General features: G+C 40.6%; 1 protein-coding gene across 1 annotated transcript in view; it reads left to right on the forward strand.

The window, feature by feature from the left end:
- Window positions 1-24852, forward strand: part of LOC139416531 (peroxisomal biogenesis factor 14) — a 106536-nt gene that overhangs the window by 44831 nt on the left and 36853 nt on the right. The window contains exons 3-4 of the mRNA XM_071165237.1: window positions 1681-1765; window positions 22748-22873. Of these exons, the coding sequence (XP_071021338.1) occupies window positions 1681-1765; window positions 22748-22873 (211 nt within the window). The remainder of the gene's footprint in view (window positions 1-1680; window positions 1766-22747; window positions 22874-24852) is intronic.

The raw sequence follows: 24852 nt of genomic DNA on the forward strand, positions 1-24852 counted from the left end.
ATGTTATCCATTCTTTTCTAGTTTCTTTTCTAGTTTTCATTCATTACCTATTGTCCTGGATTAATTTAGCTGCACATTTTATGGCCTTTTCACTCACTGAATCAGTAAATGATCTTTCAGAATCCTAAAAGCCAGAATATTTCCATCTTGTTATCACACAGATATATGTTCTCCTCAAACATCAGTCGGTGGTTCACCATGCAAATGGTTTAATCTGCTTGTCACAATGAAGGTTCCGGGCGACTGACTTTAATAAGCCCTCAGCATATAGAGATCCAGGAATTTCCACACCCCTTGTGCAACCCGTGTGTACATCAAAGGTCATGCTAATGTTATGGTGAATAAATGGATAATAAATATTTCTGAACGGTTTGTCTACTCCTTTGATAAAATGATACAACTTGGCCCCATTTTAAACTTAGTATTTTATAATAAGTCATGTTATGCCACTGTAGGAATAACTAAACAATAATGGTCATGTTTTCAAAGATCTCTCAACCTCTCTGACATACAATACAGATGTCTAAGGCTGATAATAGATCACTATCATTTGAGTTTGGATGCATTTCACGTGGCAAAACTTAGATGTTGAGGAGTAGTATGTTTTCATCACACCCACACCACACTGTGTTTTGTCACAGAATAATATGGCTTTTTAGACTGCTTCCCTGCCATAGCTGCCCCTTTTTTAGATGAGTTTAAAAATGTAATTATTTTGGATTGAAACAGGTCTTTAGTATATGCAATGCATTACCCAAAATGAATTACCCACTGGCAGTGTGCTCAATCACTTTTTTTTCTTTCAACACTCCAAGAAAAGGAAGGGTAATCAAAACCTTTTAACCTATTAGAGGGATGACTTTTACAATTGAATCACAGGGGACCACAGGTGAGATAACAAGTCATCTAAGCCCTCCTTGCCAGTGTGTGTTTCCCCCGTTCTCCATGTTATTTAATGTTTATCTGTTTTAAGAGGCACCACTTCAAGGCGCCCACTTCAAATGTATGTTTTAATAGCATTTAAGGATGTTTTTTTTTTCTCTAATTCTTGGAAAAGCAAACTGGAGTGGGGTAAATTAAGGTGCATCTCGAAGGAAAACATAATAGAATTGATGAATGCCGTGCACTTGAAACTACTGATGTTCTGATGCCATTTAACGTTCTAGTGCATTAACGTCTCGAGTCATTACAACATTTAGGCTTTAGTGATTTGATCATGGTGCGTTTTTAACTGGAAGAATTACAGAAGTTTTCAGCCAAGGATTCTTAAGTTATTAGATACAAATGATCACCTCTGCATTAAGTATAGATTTTCTTCCCCCACGCACTTAAGACTGGAAGTTTGTCTTGTAAGAGGATGATAGCGAATTAAGCTCCATACTCCATTTGTCCAGCACTCTTTGATGGGCTAATTTTATAACAGCTGATTTGGTCATTCTCCGGAATTATCTAGAAAGTGGTCAGGTGGTCTTAATACTCGATGCAGGGAAGTTTTCAGAAGTGACTTTCAAACAAATCAATTTATACCATGTCTGGGTTTTAACAAACCTAGGCTACCACTTCTGTCTAGACTGAGTGAGAATGTTTGTTTGCTGTTGTATACAGCCATAAGATGGATAATCTTTGTATTCTTGAAGTTGAAATCCAACCTTTTCTACATTCTTTCTTTGTTTTCCACAGATAGCCACAGCTGTGAAATTTTTACAGAACCATAAAGTGCGTCAAAGTCCACTGGAAACCAGAAAAGTTTTCCTGAAGAAAAAAGGTGAGTGACGTTTGTGGCGCATTTTGTTTTTGATGTAAATACTAGTTAATTATTGTTGTAATGCTGTATTGAAAATCCCCAGTAATGTCTCTCAAATTTGTTCAATACCATATGTAAACGCAAAAGCCTAATCAGTCCCAACAGGGCCTCTACAGTATATCCGTTTTATATGCATTGATGTTCACACAATGCATGTTGATGCTGAAGCCGGGAATCTGATGGACATTGGCCAGAGGTGTTCATGCAATGTTCTTTTTTGGGGAGGTTGGTTGGCTTTTAGGGGTCAAAGGTCAAGGCCATAGCTCTTTGCCCTGGGCGTCAGATCGTGGTCGATTTTGCTGTGGAGTGCATGATTCAAGCTCTGTGGATAAATGACCCACCAGTCGGGACGCTTCTTTGGGCTCAGGAAAATTAATATTGACAAACCCTCCTGCACTTACACTGGAATTGCCAATGATATTACCTTTCAGCATTTTTAAGCCTTTTACTTAATTTAGCCGTTACCATAAATATGAGGTACGACATTAGAAGGTGGAATTAGGTAGGGAGAGGGAGTCCGTTTGCCGGCTCATCAGTTTGTTAGTACAATACATGATGATTATTAGATATGATCATATGTCTGTTTGTCTACTGTAAGTAATTTTATGCTCCCAGCGAACAGCATCAGCGAGTTGTCTTATCTCTCTTTTTAATATGCACTACCCCTAATCCATAGGCTACATTTTTGTATTTATTATGGATCCCCATTAGCTGCTGCCAAAGCAACAGCTACTCTTCCTGGGGTCCAGCAAAATTTAGGCAGTTTATATAATTAAAAAAATATTACAATACATTCACAGATTTCAAAATACACTGTGCCCTCAACCCCCTACTCCACCACAACCTAATTTCTACAGTACTAAATCCATGTGTATGTATAGTGAGTATGATATTGTGTGTGTGTGTACAGTTGAAGTCGGAAGTCTCCATACAATTAGGTTGGAGTCATTAAAACTCATTTTTCAACCTCTCCACAAATGTCTTGTTATCAAACTATAGTTTTGGCAAGTCGGTTAGGACATATACTTTGCACATGACACAAGTAATTTTTCCAACAATTGTTTACAGACAGATTATTTCAATTATAATTCACTGTATCACAATTCCAGTGGGTCAGAAGTTTATACACACTAACTTGACTGTGCCTTTAAATAGCTTGGAATATTCCAGAAAATGATGTCATGGCTTTAGAAGCTTCTGATAGCCTAATTTATTTATTTATTTGTATTTTATTTCACCTTTATTTAACCAGGTAGGCAAGTTGAGAACAAGTTCTCATTTACAATTGCGACCTGGCCAAGATAAAGCAAAGCAGTTCGACACATACAACGACACAGAGTTACACATGGAGTAAAACAAACATACAGTCAATAATACAGTATAAACAAGTCTATATACAATGTGAGCAAATGAGGTGAGATAAGGGAGGTAAAGGCAAAAAAAAGGCCATGGTGGCAAAGTAAATACAATATAGCAAGTAAAACACTGGAATGGTAGATTTGCAATGGAAGAATGTGCAAAGTAGAAATAAAAAATAATGGGGTGCAAAGGAGCAAAATAAATACAGTAGGGAAAGAGGTAGTTGTTTGGGCTAAATTATAGGTGGGCTATGTACAGGTGCAGTAATCTGTGAGCTGCTCTGACAGTTGGTGCTTAAAGCTAGTGAGGGAGATTAGTGCTTCCAGTTTCAGAGATTTTTGTAGTTCGTTCCAGTCATTGGCAGCAGAGAACTGGAAGGAGAGGCGGCCAAAGAAATAATTGGTTTTGGGGGTGACCAGAGAGATATACCTGCTGGAGCGCATGCTACAGGTGGGTGATGCTATGGTGACCAGCGAGCAGAGATAAGGGGGGACTTTACCTAGCAGGGTCTTGTAGATGACATGGAGCCCGTGGGTTTGGCGACGAGTATGAAGCGAGGGCCAGCCAACGAGAGCGTACAGGTCGCAATGGTGGGTAGTATATGGGGCTTTGGTGACAAAACGGATTGCACTGTGATAGACTGCATCCAATTTGTTGAGTAGGGTATTGGAGGCTATTTTGTAAATGACATTGGTAGGATGGTCAGTTTTACAAAGGTATGTTTGGCAGCATGAGTGAAGGATGCTTTGTTGCGAAATAGTAAGCCAATTCTAGATTTAACTTTGGATTGGAGATGTTTGATGTGGGTCTGGAAGGAGAGTTTACAGGCTAACCAGACACCTAGGTATTTGTAGTTGTCCAGATATTCTAAGTCAGAGCCGTCCAGAGTAGTGATGTTGGACAGGCGGGCAGGTGCAGGCAGCGATTGGTTGAAGAGCATGCATTTAGTTTTACTTGTATTTAAGAGCAATTGGAGGCCACGGAAGGAGAGTTGTATGGCATTGAAGCTTGCCTGGAGGGTTGTTAACACAGTGTCCAAAGAAGGGCCAGAAGTATACAGAATGGTGTCGTCTGCGTAGAGGTGGATCAGAGACTCACCAGCAGCAAGAGCGACATCATTGATGTATACAGAGAAGAGAGTCGGTCCAAGATTTGAACCCTGTGGCACCCCCATAGAGACTGCCAGAGGTCCGGACAGCAGACCCTCCGATTTGACACACTGAACTCTATCAGAGAAGTAGTTGGTGAACCAGGCGAGGCAATCATTTGAGAAACCAAGGCTGTCGAGTCTGCCGATGAGGATGTGGTGATTGACAGAGTCGAAAGCCTTGACCAGATCAATGAATATGGCTGCACAGTAATGTTTCTTATCGATGGCGGTTAAGATATTGTTTAGGACCTTGAGCGTGGCTGAGGTGCACCCATGACCAGCTCTGAAACCAGATTGCATAGCAGAGAAGGTATGGTGAGATTCTAAATGGTCGGTAATCTGTTTGTTGACTTGGCTTTCGAAGATCTTAGAAAGGCAGGGTAGGATAGATATAGGTCTGTTGCAGTTTGGGTCAAGAGTGTCCCCCCCTTTGAAGAGGGGGTTGACCTCAGCTGCTTTCCAATCTTTGGGAATCTCAGACGACACGAAAGAGAGGTTGAACAGGCTAGTAATAGGGGTGGCAACAATTTCGGCAGATCATTTTAGAAAGAAAGGGTCCAGATTGTCTAGCCCGGCTGATTTGTAGGGGTCCAGATTTTGCAGCTCTTTCAGAACATCAGCTGACTGGATTTGGGAGAAGGAGAAATGGGGAAGGCTTGGGCGAGTTGCTGTGGGGGGTACAGTGCTGTTGACCGGGGTAGGAGTAGCCAGGTGGAAAGCATGGCCAGCCGTAGAACAATGCTTATTGAAATTCTCAATTATAGTGGATTTATCAGTGGTGACAGTGTTTCCTATCTTCAGTGCAGTGGGCAGCTGGGAGGAGGTGTTCTTATTCTCCATGGACTTTACAGTGTCCCATAACTTTTTTGAGTTAGTGTTGCAGTTTTGAGTTAGTGTTGACATCATTTGAGTCAATTGGAGGTGTACCTGTGGATGTATTTCAAGGCCTACCTTCAAACTCAGTGCCTCTTTGCTTGACATCATGGGAAAATCAAAAGAAATCAGCCAAGACCTCAGAAATACAATTGTAGACCTCCACAAGTCTGGTTCATTCTTGGGAGCAATTTCCGCCTGAAGGTACCACGTTCATCTGTACAAACAATAGTACGCATGTATAAACACCATGGGACCACACAGCCATCATACCGCTCAGAAAGACGTGTTCTGTCTCCTAGAGATGAACGTACTTTGGTGCGAAAAGTGAAAATCAATCCCAGAACAACAGCAAAGGACCTTGTGAAGATGCTGGAGGATAACAGGTACAAAACTATCTATATCCACAGTAAAACTAGTCCTATATCGACATAACCTGAAAGGTCGCTCAGCAAGGAAGAAGCCACTGCTCCAAAACCGCCAGACTACGGTTTGCAACTGCACATGGGGACAAAGATTGTACTTTTTGGAGAAATGTCCTCTGGTCTGATGAAACAAAAATTGAACTGTTTGGCCATAATGACCATCGTTATGTTTGTAGGAAAAGGGGGGAGGATTGCAAGCCGAAGAACACCATCCCAACGTGAGGAACGGGGTGGCAGCATCATGTTGTGGGGGTGCTTTGCTGCAAGAGGGACTGGTGCACTTCATAAAATACCATGACCCCAAGCATACTTCCAAAGTTGTCGCAAAATGGCTTAACCTCTTATGCAAGGGGGCAGTATTTTCACGTCCGGATGAAAAGCGTGCCCATAGTAAACTGCCTGTTACTCAGTTTTGTATAGAAAACACTCTAAAGTTTCCAGAACTGTTAAAATAAGGTCTGTGAGTATAACATAACTCATATGGCAGGCAATAACCTGAGAAAATTCCAACCAGGAAGTGGGAAATCTGAGGTTTGTAGTTTTTCAAGTGATTGCCTATCCAATATACAGTGTCTATGCGGTCAGATTGCACTTCCTAAGGCTTCCACTAGATGTCAACAGTCTTTAGAACGTTGTTTCAGTCTTCTACTATGAAAGGGGAGCGAATAAGAGCTGTTTCAACCAGAGGTTTGGCTGAAAGCCTTTAGTTTAGTTTAGTCACGCGTGCGCCTGTGAGCGCGAGCTCTGTTCCCTTTCATTTCTAAAGACAAAGGAATTGTCCGGTTGGAATATTATTGAAGATTTATGATAAAAACATCCTTAAGATTGATTATAGACATCGTTTGACATGTTTCTACAAACTGTAATGGAACTTTTTTGACTTTTTGTCTGGACCTTGTGCCCGCACCTTGTGCATTTGGATTACTGGACTAAACACGCAAACAAAAAGGAGGTATTTGGACATAAATTATGGACTTTATCGAACAAAACAAACATTTATTGTGGAACTGGGAGTGCATTCCGATGAAGATCATCAAAGGTAAGGGAATATTTATAATGCTCTTTCTGACTTTTGTTGACCCAACAACATCGCGGGTATCTGGCTGAGCGCTGTACTCAGATTATCGCATGGTGTGCTGTTGCCGTAAATCTTTTTTGAAATCTGACACACCAGTTGTATTAAGGAGAAGTATATCTTTAATTCTATGCATAAGACGTTTATGATGAGTATTCCTGTAAATTGATGTGGCTCTCTGCAAAATCACCGGATGTTTTGGAGGCAAAACATTACTGAAAATATCGCGTCAATGTAAACTGATATTTTTGGATATAAATATGAACTTTATCGAACAAAACATACATGTATTGTGTAACATGAAGTCCTATGAGTGCCATCTGATGAAGATCATCAAAGGTTAGTGATGAATTTTTATCTCTTTCTGCTTTTTGTGACTCCTCTCTTTGGCTGAAAAATGGCTGTGTTTTTGGTGACTTGGCGCTGACCTAACATAATCGCATGGTATGCTTTCGTCGTAAAGCCTTTTTGAAATCAGACACTGTGGTTGGATTAACAACAAGTTTATCTTTAAAATGGTGTATAATACTTGGGTATGTTTGGGGAATTTTAAGTATGAGATTTCTGTTGTTTGAATTTGGCGCCCTGCACTTTCACTGGCTGTTGTCCAATCGATCCCGTTAACGGGATTTCAGCCATAAGAAGTTTTTAAGGACAACGAAGTCAAGGTATTGGAGTGGCCATCACAAAGCCCTGACCCCAATCGTATAGAACATTTGTGGGCAGAACTGAAAAAGTGTGTGCGAGCAAGGAGGCCTACAAACCTGACTCAGTTACACCAACTCTGTCAGGAGGAATGGGCCAAAATTCACCCAATTTATTGTGGCAAGCTTGTGGAAAGCTACCCGAAACATTTGACCCAAGTTAAACAATTTAAAAGCAATGCTACCAAATACTAATTTAGTTTATATAAACTTGACCCACTGGAAATGTGATGAAAGAAATGAAATCTGAAAAAAATAATTCTCTCTACCAGCCCAGCAAATATTCATCAACATAGGAATCACTACAAAACTTATTGTATGACCTCTTATACACTACATTAGGCCAAACCTTTGGAACTTTGCTTTTCCTAGATATGGCTATTATATTGTGATTACTACATCCTATGGATTTGGACACTACTTTAAAGCAAATATCTGCTGCGTTTGTAAAGATGTGATCAATACATGTTGAAGATGTAATTTCTGTGCTGTTTGTAACTACCCTGGTAGGTTGACTGACAACCTGATCCAGGTTGCAGGCACTGGTTACGGTTTGTAGTTTTTTCCTGAGTGGGCAGCTTGATGATAGCTAGTCAATATTTAAATCACATAATAAGAAAGACACCCCAACTTCACAAGCTGCACTGACTTTTTAATGATTGAGATGGCTTGGACTCTTAAGTAGTTCATGAATTGTTGGCAGTGGCACCCAGGACATTGGCTTAGATTGTTCTACAACTGATCACTGCTTGTTTATGAGCCCATTTTCTTTATGAGCCCTCTTTTCAAAACAGTTGTTTACTTGGGGACTAATTCATAGTAAGAGCTCAGGGATTTGGCTTCTATCATTAGAGCAGCAAAGCAGTGAAAAGTGAGCCTAAAAGCTCCATGACCAGAGGTAACCCGAAACCAAATCCATTGTTACCGGCTGCTACTACACACATCAGCAGGCTGTAATGACTTCCAATATCTTTTGAAAAGTACTTGCTTTGTGCTTCTCATTAGCAGCAACTAAGGACTATTCTTAATCCAGTGCCATTTACTACACTCTTCATGAGAATAAATGTATCCACTTTCTTTTCTTCTTTAAAATCCTTTGTTTGTTTGATGCTCGCACCAAAGATTTTTATAACTAACCCGAGATAGCTGAGAGCCTGTTGTTTCCAATGGGAGCAAATTAATCATAGTGGGCATAACAAGCAAGGAGGTAGGCAGTGCCAAGCACGAGCTAGTGCGATCCAATTGGCGCGTTCTAGCATTTATTTGAATATTTCCGTTAGGGAACACCTGCTGTGTGAAGTGCACATGTGCAATAACTCAATTCGCTCTTACCCTTACACTCTTAAACAATGCACTTTTAAAAAAAACTTTGGCAAAGGGTAAAGTCCAAAGGAAGTCCACTGTTTTCTATACACTACCCTTCAAAAGTTTGGGGTCACTTAGAAATGTCCTTGTTTTTGAAAGATTTTAAATTAACATCAAATTGATCAGAAATACATTGTAGACATTGTTAATGTTGTAAATGACTATTGTAGCTGGAAACTGCTTATTTAAAAAAAAAAATATATATATATATATATATATATATACATAGGCGTACAGATGCCCATTATCAGCAGCCATCAATCCTGTGTTCCAATGGCACGTTGTGTTAGCTTATCCAAGTTTATAATTTGAGAAGGCTAATTGATCATTTGAAAGCCCTTTTACAATTATGTTAGCACAGATGAAAACTGTTGTGCTGATTTAAAGAAGCAATAAATCTGGCCTTCTTTGGATAAGTTGAGTATTTGGAGCATCAGCATTTGTGGGTTCGATTACAGGCTCAAAATGTCCAGAAACAAAGGACTTTCTTCTGAAACTCGTCAGTCTATTCTTGTTCTGAGAAATGAAGGCTATTCCATGTGAGAAATTGCCAAGAAACTGAAGATCTCGTACAACGCTGTGTACTACTCCCGTCACAGAACAACGCAAACTGGCCCTAACCAAAATAGAAAGTGTGGGTGGCCCTGGTGCACAACTGAGCAAGAGGACAAGTACATTAGTGTTTTGTTTGAGAAACAGACGTCTCACAAGTTCCTAACTGGCAGCTTCATTAAATAGTACCCGCAAAAAGCAGTGAAGAGGCGACTCTGGGATGCTGGCCTTCTAGGCAGAGTTTTTAAAAAAGAAGCCATATCTCAGACTGGCCAATAAAAATAAAAGATTAAGATGGGCAAAATAACACAGACACTGGACAGAGGAATAAATAAGTGTTATGGACAGACAAATCTCATTTTGAGGTGTTTGGATCACAAAGAAGAACATTCGTGAGATGCCGAAAAAGTGAAAAGATGCTGAAGGAGTGCTTGACGCCATCTGTCAAGCATGGCAATGTGATGGTCTGGGGGTGCTTTGGTGGTGGTAAAGTGAGAGATATATGCAGGGTAAAAGGGATCTTGAAGAAGGAAGGCTGTCACTCCATTTTGCAACGCCATGCCATACCCTGTGGCCTGTGCTTAATTGGAGTCAATTTCCTCCACAACAGGACAATGACCCAAAGCACAGCTCCAAACTATATAGGGAAGAAGTAGTCAGCTGGTATGCTGTCTATAATGGAGTGGCCAGCACAGTCACCGGATGTCAACCCTATTGAGTTGTTGTGGGAGCAGCTTGACCGTATGGTACGTAAGAAGTGCCCATCAAGCCAATCCAACTTGTGGGAGGTGCTTCAGGAGGCATGGAGTGAAATCTCTTCAGATTACCTCAACAAATTGACAACTAGAACGCCAAAGGTCTTTGAAGAAAACAGAGTTTGTAGGACACAATTATTTAAATAAAAAAACATTATTTAAAACCTTGTCAACATCTTGACTAAATTTCCTATTAATTTTGCATCTCACTTCATGTATGTTTTCGTGGGAAAACAAGCATATTTCTAAGTGACCCCAAACGTTTGAACGGTAGTGTGAAAAATACAGTTGAAGTCGGGATTTACATAGTTGTGGCCAAAAGTTTTGAATGACACAAATATTAATTTTCACAAAGTCTGCTGATGGCAATTTGCATATACTCCAGAATGTTATGAAGAGTGATCAGATGAATTGCAAAGTCCCTCTTTGCCATGCAAATTAACCGAATCCCCCAAAAACATTTCCACTACATTTCAGCCCTGCCACAAAAGGACCAGCTGACATCATGTCAGTGATTCTCTTGTTAACACAGGTGTGAGTGTTGACGAGGACAAGGCTGGAGATCTCTGTCATGCTGATTGAGTTCGAATAACAGACTGGAAGCTTCAAAAGGAGGGTGGTGCTTGGAATCATTGTTCTTCCTCTGTCAACCATCGTTACCTGCAAGGAAACAGATGCCGTCATCATTGCTTTGCACAAAAAGGGCTTCACAGGCAAGGATATTGCTGCCAGTAAGATTGCACCTAAATCAACCATTTATCGGATCATCAAGAACTTCAAGGAGAGCGGTTCAATGGTTGTGAAGAAGGCTTCAGGGCGCCCAAGAAAGTCCAGCAAGCGCCAGGACCGCATCCTAAAGTTGATTCAGCTGCGGGATCTGGGAACCACCAGTACAGAGCTTGCTCAGGATTGGCAGCAGGCAGGTGTGAGTGCATCTGCACGCACAGTGAGGCGAAGACTTTTGGAGGATGGTCTGGTGTCAAGAAGGGCAGCAACGAAGCCACTTCTCTCCAGGAAAAACATCAGGGACAGACTGATATTCTGCAAAAGGTACAGGGATTGGACTGCTGAGGACTGGGGTAAAGTCATTTTCTCTGATGAATCCCCTTTCCGATTGTTTGGGGCATCCGGAAAAAAACTTGCCCGGAGAAGAGAAGGTGAGCGCTACCATCAGTAAAGCATCCTGAGACCATTCATGTGTGAGGTTGCTTCTCAGCCAAGGGAGTGGGCTCACTCACAATTTTGCCTAAGAACACAGCCATGAATAAAGAATGGTACCAACACATCCTCCGAGAGCCACTTCTCCCAACCATCCAGGAACCGTTTGGTGATAAACAAAGCCTTTTCCAGCATGATGGAGTACCTTGCCATAAGGCAAAAGTGATAACTAAGTGGCTCGGGGAACATCACATTGGTATTTTGGGTCCAAGGCCAGTAAACTCCAGACCTTAATCCCATTGAGAACTTGTGGTCAATCTTCAAGAGGCGGGTGGAAAAACAAAAACCCACAAATTCTGACAAATGCCAAGCACTGATTATGCAAGAATGGGCTGCCATCAGTCAGGAAGTGGCCCAGAAGTTAATTGACAGCATGCCAGGGCAGATTGCAGAGGTCTTGAAAAAGAAGGGTCAACACTGCAAATATTGACTCTTTGCATCAACTTAATGTAATTGTCAATACAGGTCTTTGACACTTATGAAATGCTTGTAATTATACTTCAGTATTCCATAGTAACATCTGAAAAAAATATCTAAAGACACTGAAGCAGCAGACTTTGTGAAAATTAATATTTGTGTCATTCTCAAAACTTTTGGCCACGACTGTACTATCCCCCATAGTACAAAGGTCAGCCTATTCTATTCTGTGCAATAAATAAATGTTTGGGGACAGGGTCATGGGCCTGGCCAATGGTAATGGTCGCTGACGTAACATTTTAGAGGCCTTCCAGTTGACTGCAGTGACGCATTTTGGCGGTTTTAAAACGAATTTCCTGCAATTCTACACATTTTGGCATGGGTCACATTATAAACATTGTAACATTTTAGATTCTCCTTGACTATTTAGTTTGTATTTTGGTGATTATTAGTTCTCAAATATGATCTTATTTAAAACATATATAGGTCCATTATCTTTTCTTCATACTTTTATCTGGTTTTAGTCATTTAAGTACTGAAATAGTAAAGGCACATGGATGAACAAGAGATTGGGAGAAAACATAAAACACACAACCTGGCACGTTTCATCTTTGGGCAAAATAGTCATTTGGACATGCTTGAGGGATATTGATCAAAATATAAACACATGTAAAATATTGGTCCCAAGTTTCATGAGCTGAAATAAAAGATCCCATAAATTTTGCATACGCACATTAGCTTATTTCTCTCAAATGTATTTACATCCCTGTTAGTGAGCATTACGCCTTTGCCAAAATAATCCATCCATCTGACACTAGTGGCATATCAATAAACTGATTAAACGGCAGGATCATTACATAGGTGCACCTTGTGTTGGGGACAGTAAAAGGCCACTCTCAAATGTGCAGTTTTGCAACAACACAATGCCACAGATGTTTCAAGTTTTGAGGAAGCGTGCAATTGGCTTGCTGACTGTAGGAACGTCCTCCATAGTTGTTTCCAGAAAATGCAATGTTAATTTCTCTACTACCGCCTCCAACTTCGTTTTAGAGAATTTGGCAGTACGTCCACCCGGCCTCACAACCGCAGACCATGTGTAATCACGGCAGCTCAAAACCTCCACAATCGGTTCTTCACCTGCGGGAACATATGACACCAGCCACTCGGACAGCTGATGAAACTGTGGGTTTGCACAACTGAAGAATGTCTGCACAAACTGTCAAACTGTCTCAGGGAAGCTCATCTGTGCTCGTCGTCCTCACCAGGGTCTTGACCTGACTGCAGTTTGGCGTCATATATGACTTCGGTGGGAGATAATGCTCGCCTTCAATAGCCACTGGCACACTGGAGAAGTGTGCTCTTTACGGTTGAATCGCAGTATCAACTGTACCTGTATGGCATCATGTGGTTGAGCGGTTTGCTGATGTCAACGTTGTGAACAGACTACCCCATGGTGGCGGTGAGGTTGTGGTATGAGCAGGCATAAACTACGGACAACGAACACAATTTCATTTTATCGATGGCAATTTGAATGCACAGATACCGTGATACCGTGACGAGATCCTGAGGCCCATTGTCATGCCATTCATCAGCCCCCATCAACTCTTGTTTCAGCATGATAACGCACAGCCCCGTATCGCAAGGATCTTTGCACAATTCCTTGAAGCTGAAAATGTCCCAGTTCTTTCATTGCCTGCATGCTCGCCAGACATGTCACCCATTGTGCATGTTTGGGATGCTCTGGATTGACGTGTACGACAGCGTGTTCCAGTTCCCGCCAATATCTAGCAACTTCGCACAGTCATTGAAGAGGAGTGTGGCCACAATCAAGTACCTTTTAAAGGTACAGTATATGTGACCAACACATTCATATCTGTATTCCCAGTCATGTGAAAGCCATAGATTAGGTCCTAATTTATTTATTTCAATTGCCTGATTTCCTTAAAATTGTTGAAATTGTTGCATGTTGCATTTATATTTCTGTTCAGTGTATATGGTAATGTTACCAATAGAGAGCACTTCAGCCAATTCACACCCCGACTGTAATATCGCAAAGCAGACATCAGTTGGTCCAGGGTTCTTTTTCCCTGTGACCCCAAAATTGGATTGAAGCAAGTGTTGTTTTCTTTTGGTTTCTTTTCCCTGGACTGCCTTTGAATAGCACCAGGTTACTATGATATTTGTAAATGTGCATGTTCTCAAATTGCCTTGTAAGCAAAAAGCCATTTCTACTGAGCTTCACCTTGAACAATGTAATTATGTCACAATGCTGTATCACTTTGTGAGCGCCTTGCATGTGTTGAAGGGTAGGAGGGAAACTAATCTTCTAGACAAAGTGCTGACTAATCTTAAACCAATTTCAGTTTATTAAATTTCATATAAAATGTTCCTTTTTTCATGGTCCTGCTGAGTTCACTGAAGCAAGTTCGCCTTGCCCTTATTCATGTTATTGCAGAAGACTTCCCAATGAGTTATGCCCATTATTCTCGCTCTTGTTAGATTTAGCACATATTTTGGGGGGTAGAGTTTCAAATAAAGAAGGCTCCGAGCCAGAAAGGTCTGCATAATAGGCTTGCCTTTCATGATGTCGCCTGCATTATTTGCAAGACTCATTGATTAGGTATGCAGAATGCAGAGGTTATTAAAACCTTATCAACACAAGGTAGAATTCTCATATTATTACAAAGTACATTTTCTTCAAGGGGTAAAATGTGTCTTTCATGTGATATGTCCTATTGTATATCAAATGGTTTGATGTAAGACTAAAACATATTTGAATCTCAAATCATTGTCATGTCGTTTTGAATCCTTTCCCATCATGATAGGGAAAAAATAAACTGTACTAATTGTTCACTATTTTCTCTATTATTAGAATTTGAAATCATATCAAGAACATTTCCAAATGTCAATTGATGTTGATCTGGAATGTTCCGAAGAACAGACTCAATTCAAAGTCAGTGGGTTAGAATTTAGAATTCTCTTACAACATTTTAGGCACTGGCGCCTACTGTTGTTGATATGATTAAAATAATAAGCTAACAATTGGATAATGTTGCTCAAAGGCATATTTAAAGTTTATGGTGATAGTTAACTTTAAAAAAAAAATGTATCTCTTATTTACCTAGGGTGTTGACTGACTTACTGTCGAAACCATTTTTACATTTGTTAGTTGGTTCAACAATGTCCAGCATCTCCTGCTAACATTTTTGGATAATGTAGCAATGCTACTGGAAGTGGATTGCATCAGTTAGTGGTTCATTCAAAAGCGTGGAGAAACAGCTCTGCTTTCAGTAGTACGAAACGCAGATTTTAACCATTCCTGCTTGAATCATGCTTTTGAATGCCTCACTAACTGGTACAATCTGTTTTCACTAGCATTGCTAAATTCTCAAAAAATGCTAAACAGATTCTTCTGGATTTTGCTAAATAACCAACTAACAGATATGTAAAACGGTTTGGTTGAAAAGACAACATCCTAGGTAAGTCAGAAGCAAGCTAATGATTTTTTTTTTTTTTTAAAGGATCGTCAGGTAGCCTAGTGGTTAGGGCGTTGGACTAGTAACCGAAAGGTTGCAAGATCGAATCCCTGAGCTGACAAGGTAAAAATCTGTCGTTCTGCCCCTGAATAAGGCAGTTATCTCGCTGTTCCTAGGCTGTCATTGAAAATAAGAATTTGTTCTTAACTGACTTGCCTAGTTAAATAAAGGTGAACTGTTCATTGAGATTTTTTATCTTAGTTATGTTCAGTTAGAGAATATACTTTCATAATAACTGTATATTCTTATTAAAGGTGTTTGTCACTTATTCTCCTAAAAACAATTCATGAATAGGCCTACATTCACATGTAAGAGCAGCATTGAAATGAGTCAACCCCTATTTAATTTGCAGAAGGCCACACCCCATACCAATAAATGTGGTGACTATTGGCCCGTTGTCTGTCTCATCCTTTACGAGCAAAGGCAAACATGATGATGGACAAGATGACAGTCCAATAGTCACTGCCTCCTCCTCCTCTCTCCATGTATCCACAGCCTACCAAACACTTCTCTCAACCTTTTGACCCTGGAACTCAATTACCTCCTCCCTTCTGCTATGAGCACAAATATATGTCACTCTTAATTTCTAATAGAGTTTAATGTCATATTTATGTAAATACTTCCCGATTTTACTCTATATTAACAGGCAGAAATGTCAAAGCACACATAAAATGAAACAATACCATCACCCGGTAGAGTGGAATTTAAATTGGATTCCTCTCTCTGCCAGTACTTATGCTGGCCAGCTGATGAAGGGGAAAACAGGGCACACTTTGATTGCATGTTGCAGATTCTTTACACAATAATCTCGCCTCCACATTATTATTTCCTTGCAGATTTGTGCCCTAATCTACGCTGAAGGATGCCTCTTGTTATTTCTCAGCTTTTTTTCCCCAAGGAGATCGTAATAATGTGGTCTATTTCAATATGCATAGAAAAAAAATGTCATTTTGTGTTTTGCATACGGTCAATATTTCTCACAGCCCCGATATGACTCTTTGATTAATAAAGTGTCTAAAATATCTTATTCTAGGAGATGTTAGAAACTTAGACACTCCAGAACTAGTAAAAATAGGTATTTTTTAGATCAATATGTAATTATGCATGTTCGCTACAGAGGGGTATTTTCAAAAGGATCCTTTCCACCTTCGTTTGACTTGATATAGTGAATAATAGACCACTCATGTTGTCCATACTTACATGCAAAATAAGGGATATAATCAGTGCCAAGCTATATAGTGCCATAAACAGTACATCGGCTTAACGACCCCCCTTTGGGTCAAGATGAATAAGTCCACATAGTCCGCATCAATGGTTGTTTTCCAATCACAACAGGCACGATTTGGGGGAAATTGCCATCTAAAAGTTATGTTTTCTCTTTTGTAATGAGCGGTAATGTATTCCTGACTCATATTGGCTGTTGTGTTATCTAGGCCCCACAATTAACAGTTGCAGCACCTGAAGAGCTCTGTGCCTCATTTTGGCACAACGATTTCCCTTTGCAACTAGCAAGTGCACACGTAGGCTACATGTAACGACAAAAAAAAATCTCATTTCGGCAACAGTGAAAACACCCCTTAGCCTTCTTTCGACATGTTTTGAAAGCAGGCCTTTAGCTGAGACACTGATACATGTCCAGAAGGGAAGCAGTAACTGCCCTGATTACGTTGCAAAATGACTGGTAGACTGGGGATATGTCTACTGTGGCATCATATTCAGAATAATCATATAGACTTTTTAAAATAAGTGTGTAAAAAAAATATTTTCATTCTGGAAATAAGCTTCCAGTAGTTGTTTGGCTCAATATGCTGAAGAAGTAATACAGCAGGTAACTATATATAATAGGTTTCACCCTGAGTAGTGGGCCATTGATAGAGGGTCATGGGGAACATTTGATTACCATTATTGATATGAAGGGTAAGGATAAGGTTCATCATTCCAGATATTAATAGGATGTTGTTTGCAAGTGGGGTTATGCGACTCACCTCTCGGACAAAAATGGCAATGACCAAGGCCTGCATAGAAGGTAAAGGGATTGATGTGGTTATAAATTACTCCACGGCGCCACCTAGCCCCGGTTCTCTCCCACTTTGTCATCAGTACAAGGCGATAAAGCAGGGAAATGAGAGGAGAGTCTTCTTTTTTAATACATAAATGAATAAGCTATGAGAGTGGTCATTATTTAGGGCATGCCATTTTCAAGCAGCAATAGTGCCATTCTCGGGGACACCAAATGACATGACTAGAATCTCCTCCAGCACAGCATGAGAAACAGGTTAAAGTTGCACTCCGGCTTTCAATAACCCATTGACCTCCATCTATTTATGACCCCTGACATATATTTAAAAGAATTCATATTCATAATGTAAGTAATTTTCATTCAAGGGCAACTTAATAATTCACCTTGTAGGACAGTAAAAAAGCATTCACCTTTTAGCACCCAAAATATTTTAGTAAGCAATTTTTGTAATTGGCTGTCCGGGCCGGGTCTTAACCCATAAAGTTCAGATGTGCCAGAATTGGAAAAATGTGTTTTATGGTGGCTGGGCCTCGCCGCCTCCTTTGCCCTTAAAAAAAATGCCCTGAGAATAAGAGCCTACTGAAAATAGAGGCGTAAATAATGTGACGAGCAATGGGTTTTCCTTTAAATAAATACCGATCAGGTTTATGTTGAAAGACAATAGAAAACGTAGGCCAGATATGCGGTTTACAGTATTTATAGCTGTAATATCGAGGTGCCAGCACCGTAATTTCATGCCCCAATGAGAATGGCAAGGTCACAGCAAATGCTTCGGCTGAGCATCTGCTAATACGGCGACTCATAAACAGGCGCGGCGTGTATCAGGTGCACCAAATACAGTATAATGAAATACAGAATAGCTTTCCATTATTGTTCTTTTTTACGGTGTCGTCATTAGATGTAATTTATGTCTTAAAAAATTCATCTCCTCGCCAGGTCGATCCGAAATGGGGGTCCAGGGGTCATTCCACAGGTTTGGAAACCCGTAATAAATTTCCGCAATCCTTTTTTGTAGGCTTTTCCTTTTATATGTAAAAATCTGTTTCACCTTGTTCTCTCTTTTCTAAATGGATATGAGGTGTCTTTCATTTGTCGTCGCCTTTTTCTGAACAATCAACGGATCAGAGCACACAATAGTGGAGCAAGCTTTAATTCGACAAGAAAACCTAACAGCTTTATGAATTTCCATGCATTTTATTTTGATGTAAAGTAAATAAGCCCTTTCATAGTGCTGCGCACACAACAACATTAAAGAGGTCCAACACCATTAACATGCACATATTTTTAAGAGGACATTTTCTAAAGTTATTTTGGAGAAACTCTACATTTCAAGGTGAAAAGGGAAAATGGGAACCTCTCCCAGGGTACTAAAATATGTTTTTAGAATGATAGAATGATTCTATGGTGAAATGGAAATATGGGCTTGTGCCCCAAATGGCACCCTGTTCCCTATATACAGTATAGTGCACCAGTTTTGACCAGAGCCTGTAGGGACCCTGGTCAAAACTAGTGCATAGGGTGCCATTCGGGATGCAACCCTTGCATGTCTCACTCAATAATCTGCCACTGTTGTGTCTGCTGTGGTCAGATGAATCCGGAGTTCAGGGACATATTATTGCTTATTGGACAGTGCAGCCTGACTGCACGAGCTCAGCACATGGCGGTGGCCACTTCCTGGCACTCAGGGCCCGCCATTGACGACAGGCTGGCCAATATTTGCCTTAAATTATTCAACCATTTTCATGGCCATTTGAAGCCCTTGGTGCATTTAAATACTGTAGGTGCCGCTCAGCATCACACATGTTGATTCTCCAAGAACCTTTAGAGCCCCTCATGAAGATGTCAAAAAGAGGGCTAGATTGTAGTTGATTCTTGTTCATCAAGATGGGTTTGTAGATGGGCAGTAAATGCTCATATGACATCTTTTGGGACCGCAATTATGAGTCTTCTGCATCGCACTCACACAGGTACTTGGGTGACACAATGCTTCTCAAATGATTTGGTTAACAGGCAGTCATTGCTCTCTCATTTCATAGACATTTAATAGAAGAAATGGTGTGTGTGTGTGTTAATGTCACACAACACATGTTGATATTGTAATGATTAGCTCCACATGGATTTCAGACTCTGATGTGTATACAGATGGCTCAACAAATCGCTTCTTCTCCTCTCTCAACCCTCTTCTCATCTCTCCGTCATTCCCACAGCCCTGTATAGTACAGCAAATAAGAATAGCGGTCTCAAATGAAGCAAACCTCATCCCCCTTGGCTCTCTTGCATCTCAGTTGTGCATACCAAATGGCATCCTATTCCCTATTTAGTGCACTTCGTTTGACCAGCGCCCTAAACGTAATGCACTAAATAGGAAATAGGGTGCCATTTGGGATGACACAGCACTGCAGGGAGGCCTGCTGTGTGGAGTAGAATGGTCCAAAGCCCAGGGGAATGGCCCAAGTTAAAAGGCCATCTCGGCAATGGGGATTTTCTGTCAGAAGGCAGGAGGAAGGGAAACCCAGGAAGCCCAGTAGCACACTCAGGGAAATCACATGGGGAAATGGAGGTAAAATGGTAGCAGGAGCAAGCCAGTGATGCTACACATTGCAATACTGAGGAAAGTTCCTTATGGTCCACACCTTAGCCCTTATACCTCTCCCCAGCAACAAGCCTCAATGGAGCCAGCTGATTGGAAGTGTTTAAAGTCATGGTCAGTAGGGAGGAAAAGTTTTGAAATTGGGAGGTACTTAACTGAACGTATCCAATAAGAGATGCTTGTTTTCGTTTTCTGCTGCAAAGTGTTTTGCTACAGTATGTACTACTGAACACGACCCTGTTCTTTTGTCTAGTGAGTCACGTCAGTATATTTGATTTTAGTTCTCCACTGTTGTGTTTTGGTTGATCTCGGAATGAACAATGCCAGCCTTTTTTCAGACGCTCATTGAAAGTTGTAATTATTCGTCTTTGTTTAGATTATGATGCTCATTAAAGACGAGACACATACCCATGGAAGCATATGGCGACGGAAATAAAATCCTTTCAGTCCACAAAATAAAATAAGACTTCCCCCCTACCCCTGCCCCCTCCTATTCTCCATTAGGGAGCTCTTTGCAATTTAATCATCACTAAAATCATTAAAAAAGATCTGAAGATTAAGTTATATTGGCATTTGCAAAATTATGTAATACATTTACATCACAATGAGGAAATTAAAATAATGCATTTTCTCTGTCTGGGGTGTATGAGATCTCCACCTGGGAAATATAACTGGAGAAGTGGACAGACTGATTTTCTTTGCCTTTGGTGGCCGTTAGTGAGAACGAGGTTTCAGCTTTCTTTGTTTGATCCTGCTCTGCTGTCTGCTGTAGGCAGATGTCTGGGTAACTGAAGAGGTGCTGTCCAATGCCTGATTCACACTATAGGGTGTACCCTAACCGTACTGTGCTAGCTAAGATATTTTATTTTTTACATGATTCTTTACTGCACAATTCCAGCTACCATGGTGGAAGCATAACCCAGCGTTAACCCTTTACTCTTTTGGGAATTGGCCTACATGGACAGTGCCAAATTGAAATGTTTCTAACAGAATAAATATAGAAAGCATATGCATAACCATGGTAGCAATTGAAAGAGAACACTTTGGAGATTATGGGGAAATTATCAGTTCCTAAGTAATTCAATGCACTTTTATGACTCAAAGAAAGAGTCTTAAATTATTATTATTATTGTTATTTATTTGCTCTCCTAGCTGTGGCGTTGAGGAACTGAAGCAAGCACACTTATAGTTTTTTGTTTAGAACATAGCCATGCCTCCCCTCGATCACACAATAACTGTTGTTGTTTACGCAATCAAAATACACTATAAATCGCAATCTGGGTCAGGTGGGCATCATTTGAAAGCTTATTCTATTGCCAACATGACTAGCTAAGTCATAAAATGCGATCTTACAGTGTTAGGCTTTCACAAGGCACAAGGCACTATTTGTAATTTTCGTGCGCCTAGAATGGGAGTCATGAATGCATTCAAGTGCGGGTTCCGTGGTAAATTTGGCAGGAACTGGAACAAGCTGTTGTACACGTCGATCCAGAACATCCCAAACATGCTCAATGGGTGACATGTCTGGTGAGTATGCAGGTCATGGAAGAACTGAGACATTTTCAGCTTACAGGAATTGTGTACAGATCCTTGCAACATGGGGCAGTGCATTACCCTGCTGAAACATGAGGTGATGGCGGTGGATGAATGGCACGACAATGGGCCTCAGGATCTTGCCACGGTATTTCTGTGCGTTCCAATTGCCAGCAATAAAAGGCACTTGTGTTCATTGTTGATTCTTAAGCCTGCCCATACCATAACCCCACCACCACCATGGGGCACTCTGTTCACAAAGTTGACATCATCAAACCGCTAGCCCACACATCGCCACACAGTTAAATAAATGAAATAAAAAAATACACGTGGTCTGCAGTTGTGAGGCCGGGTGAACGTACTGCCAAATTCTCTAAAACGACATTGGAGGCAGCTTATGGTAGAGAAATTAAAATTAAATTATCTGCTGTATATTCCTGCAGTCAGCATGCCAATTGCACGCTCCCTCAAAACTTGAGACATCTGTAGCATTGTGTTGTGTGACTAAACTGCACATTTTAGTGGCCGTTTATTGTCCCCCGCACAAGGTGCACCTGTGTAATAATCATGTTGTTTAATCACACCAGTCAGGTGGATGGATTATCTTGGCAAAGGAGAAATGCTCACTAACAGTAATGTAAACACATTTGTGCACAAAAATATTATTATATATTTTTTTGTGCATATAGGACATTTCTGGGATCTTTTATTTCAGGTCATGAAACATGTTCTATTTATGCGCTTATCGGTGACCAAATCTTCCATTTTCAACCCCTATGCGGACTGACCGGGGCTGTGAGTGGAAAGGCCTACTGAGCGAGGTAACTTTGGTCAACTCTGAGTTCAACCAGTCACATGAATGTTGCTCTCCTTTTGGCCAGGTACATTTCTATGACAATGAAGCGTTGGCTAACTCAGGGCTAACTCCATTCATCCTGAATGAAGTGTCTGAGCCGTGAGTTGAGGACCAATGGATTCAGATTCCCTCCCTCTTGCAAAGATTGCGTCATCATTCCTTTCATTTGAGGAACACCAAAATATTTTAGCAATCAAATGTTTTTTGTGTTAAAAAATAGTAATATTAAAATACCTATCACATTACACATTTAGTGATGACCGAATGCATTTGAAGCTTCACGCACAGTAAAACTTTTGTATGACATCATATATTTATTTTATTGATAGGAGTGGGGGGGAAAAGGTGCTTGTGCATTGATAAGCACACCAAAGACTGCATTAACGATATGTAATAAAAGAAAGACAGCGCTTCTAATAGCCTATTTCACACCATAGCCTGCTGAATTTGCAAGATAACTTTTCTTTCATTTTGATGAAACCCTGTGTGGTAAATAAATGTCTGTTCTGTTCCAGGTTTGAATGATAAGGAGATTGAGCTTGCCATCCAGCGCTCGGGCAGTACTGACGAGCCCCTGGCCCTTACCCCTGTGGGACCCCAGTACCCTCTCCTTGCCCCCCAGCTGGCACCTATACCCTACAGTGAGTACACCATCCCCTCCATGCACACACACATATATACAGTTGAAGTCGGAAGTTTACATACACTTTGGTTGGAGTCATTAAAACTTGTTTTTCAACCACTCCACAAATTTCTTGTTAACAAACTATAGTTTTGGCAAGTCATTTAGGACAATTTTTCCAAACAATTGTTTACAGACAGATTATTTCACTTATAATTCACTGTATCACAGTTCCACTGTGTCAAAAGTTTACATACACTAAGTTGACTGTGCCTTTAATTAAACAGCTTGGGAAATTCCAGAAAATTGTCATGGCTTTAGAAGCTTCTGATAGGCTAATTGACATCATTTGAGTCAATTGGAGGTGTATCTGTGGATGTATTTCAAGGCCTACCTTCAAACTCAGTGCCTCTTTGCTTGACATCATGGGAAAAGCAAAATAAATCAGCCAAGACCTCAGAAATACAATTGTAGTCCTCCACAAGTCTGATTCATCCTTGGGAGCAATTTCCAAAAGCCTGAAGGTACCACGTTCATCAAACTATAGTACGCAAGTATAAACACCATGCGACCCTGCAGCCATCATACCGCTCAGAAAGGAGACGCGTTCTGTCTCCTAGAGATGAACGTACTTTGGTGCAAATCAATCCCAGAACAACAGCAAAGGACCTTGTGAAGATGCTGGAGGAAACAGGTACAAAAGCATCTATATCCACAGTAAAACGAGTCCTATATTGACATAACCTGAAAGGCTACTCAGGAAGGAAGAAGCAACTGCTCCAAAACCGCCATAAAAAGTCAGACTACGGTTTGCATACTTTTTGGAGAAATGTCCTCTGGTCTGATGAAACAAAAATAGAACTGTTTGGCCATAATGACCATCGTTATGTTTGGAGGAAAAAGGGGGAGCCAAAGAAAGCTGAAGAACACTATCCCAACCGGGAAGCACAGGGGTGGAAGCATCATGTTGTGGGGGTGCTTTGCTGCAGGAGGGACAGGTGCACTTGACAAAATAGATGGCATCATGAGGGAGGAAAATGATGTGGATATATTGAAGCAACATCTCAAGACATCAGTCAGGAAGTTAAAGCTTGGTTGCAAATGGGTCTTCCAAATGGACAATGACCCCAAGCAGACTTCCGAAGTTGTGGCAAAATGGCTTAAGGACAACAAAGTCAAGGTATTGGAGTGGCCATCACAAAGTCCTGACCTCCTTCCTAAAGATAATTTTTGGGCAGATCTGAAAAAGCCTGTGCGAGAAAGGAGGCCTACAAACCTGACTCAGTTACACTAGCTCTGTCAGGAGGAATGGGCCAAAATTCACCCAACTTATTGTGAGAAGCTTGTGGAAGGCTACCCGAAACGTTTGACCAAAGTTAAATTTAAAGGCAATGCTACCAAATACTAATTGAGTGTATGTAAACTTCTGACCCATTGGGAATGTGATGAATGAAACTATAGCTGAAATAAATCATTCTCTCTACTATTATTCTGACATTTCACATTCTTAAAACAAAGTGGGTATCCTAACTGACCTAAAACAGGGAATTTTCACTAGGATTAAATGTCAGGAATTGTGAAAAACTGAGTTGAAATGTATTTAGGCTAAGGAGTATGTAAACTTCTGACTTCAACTGTATATATACACAATCTCTACTACTGACTACTACTCTGTACTCAGTAACTCACAGTATTCAATGTTCTGTGATATTTGAAAAAAAGAGGCGCTTTACATACCATGAACTGCAAACAGAAGACCATTTGCATGACAAGATGCTACAGTAAAAGTGGAGTGTGGATGGAAGTTAGTGAATGTGGGTGTAAAACCGCCTTTTACACAACATGTAATATTCATTGTGTCAACATGCACTCTTACCTTTTTACCCTCAATCCAATGATAAGTGTGCTTACCAGTAGCAGAAGCAACACATTTGCCTCGCGTAGTAATTATTTCACCAATATCGTCGCCCCTCCATCACGGGAAATCTCTCCCAATGA

Source organism: Oncorhynchus clarkii, chromosome 9 (genome assembly GCF_045791955.1).
Source record: "Oncorhynchus clarkii lewisi isolate Uvic-CL-2024 chromosome 9, UVic_Ocla_1.0, whole genome shotgun sequence".
Taxonomy (NCBI): domain Eukaryota; kingdom Metazoa; phylum Chordata; class Actinopteri; order Salmoniformes; family Salmonidae; genus Oncorhynchus; species Oncorhynchus clarkii.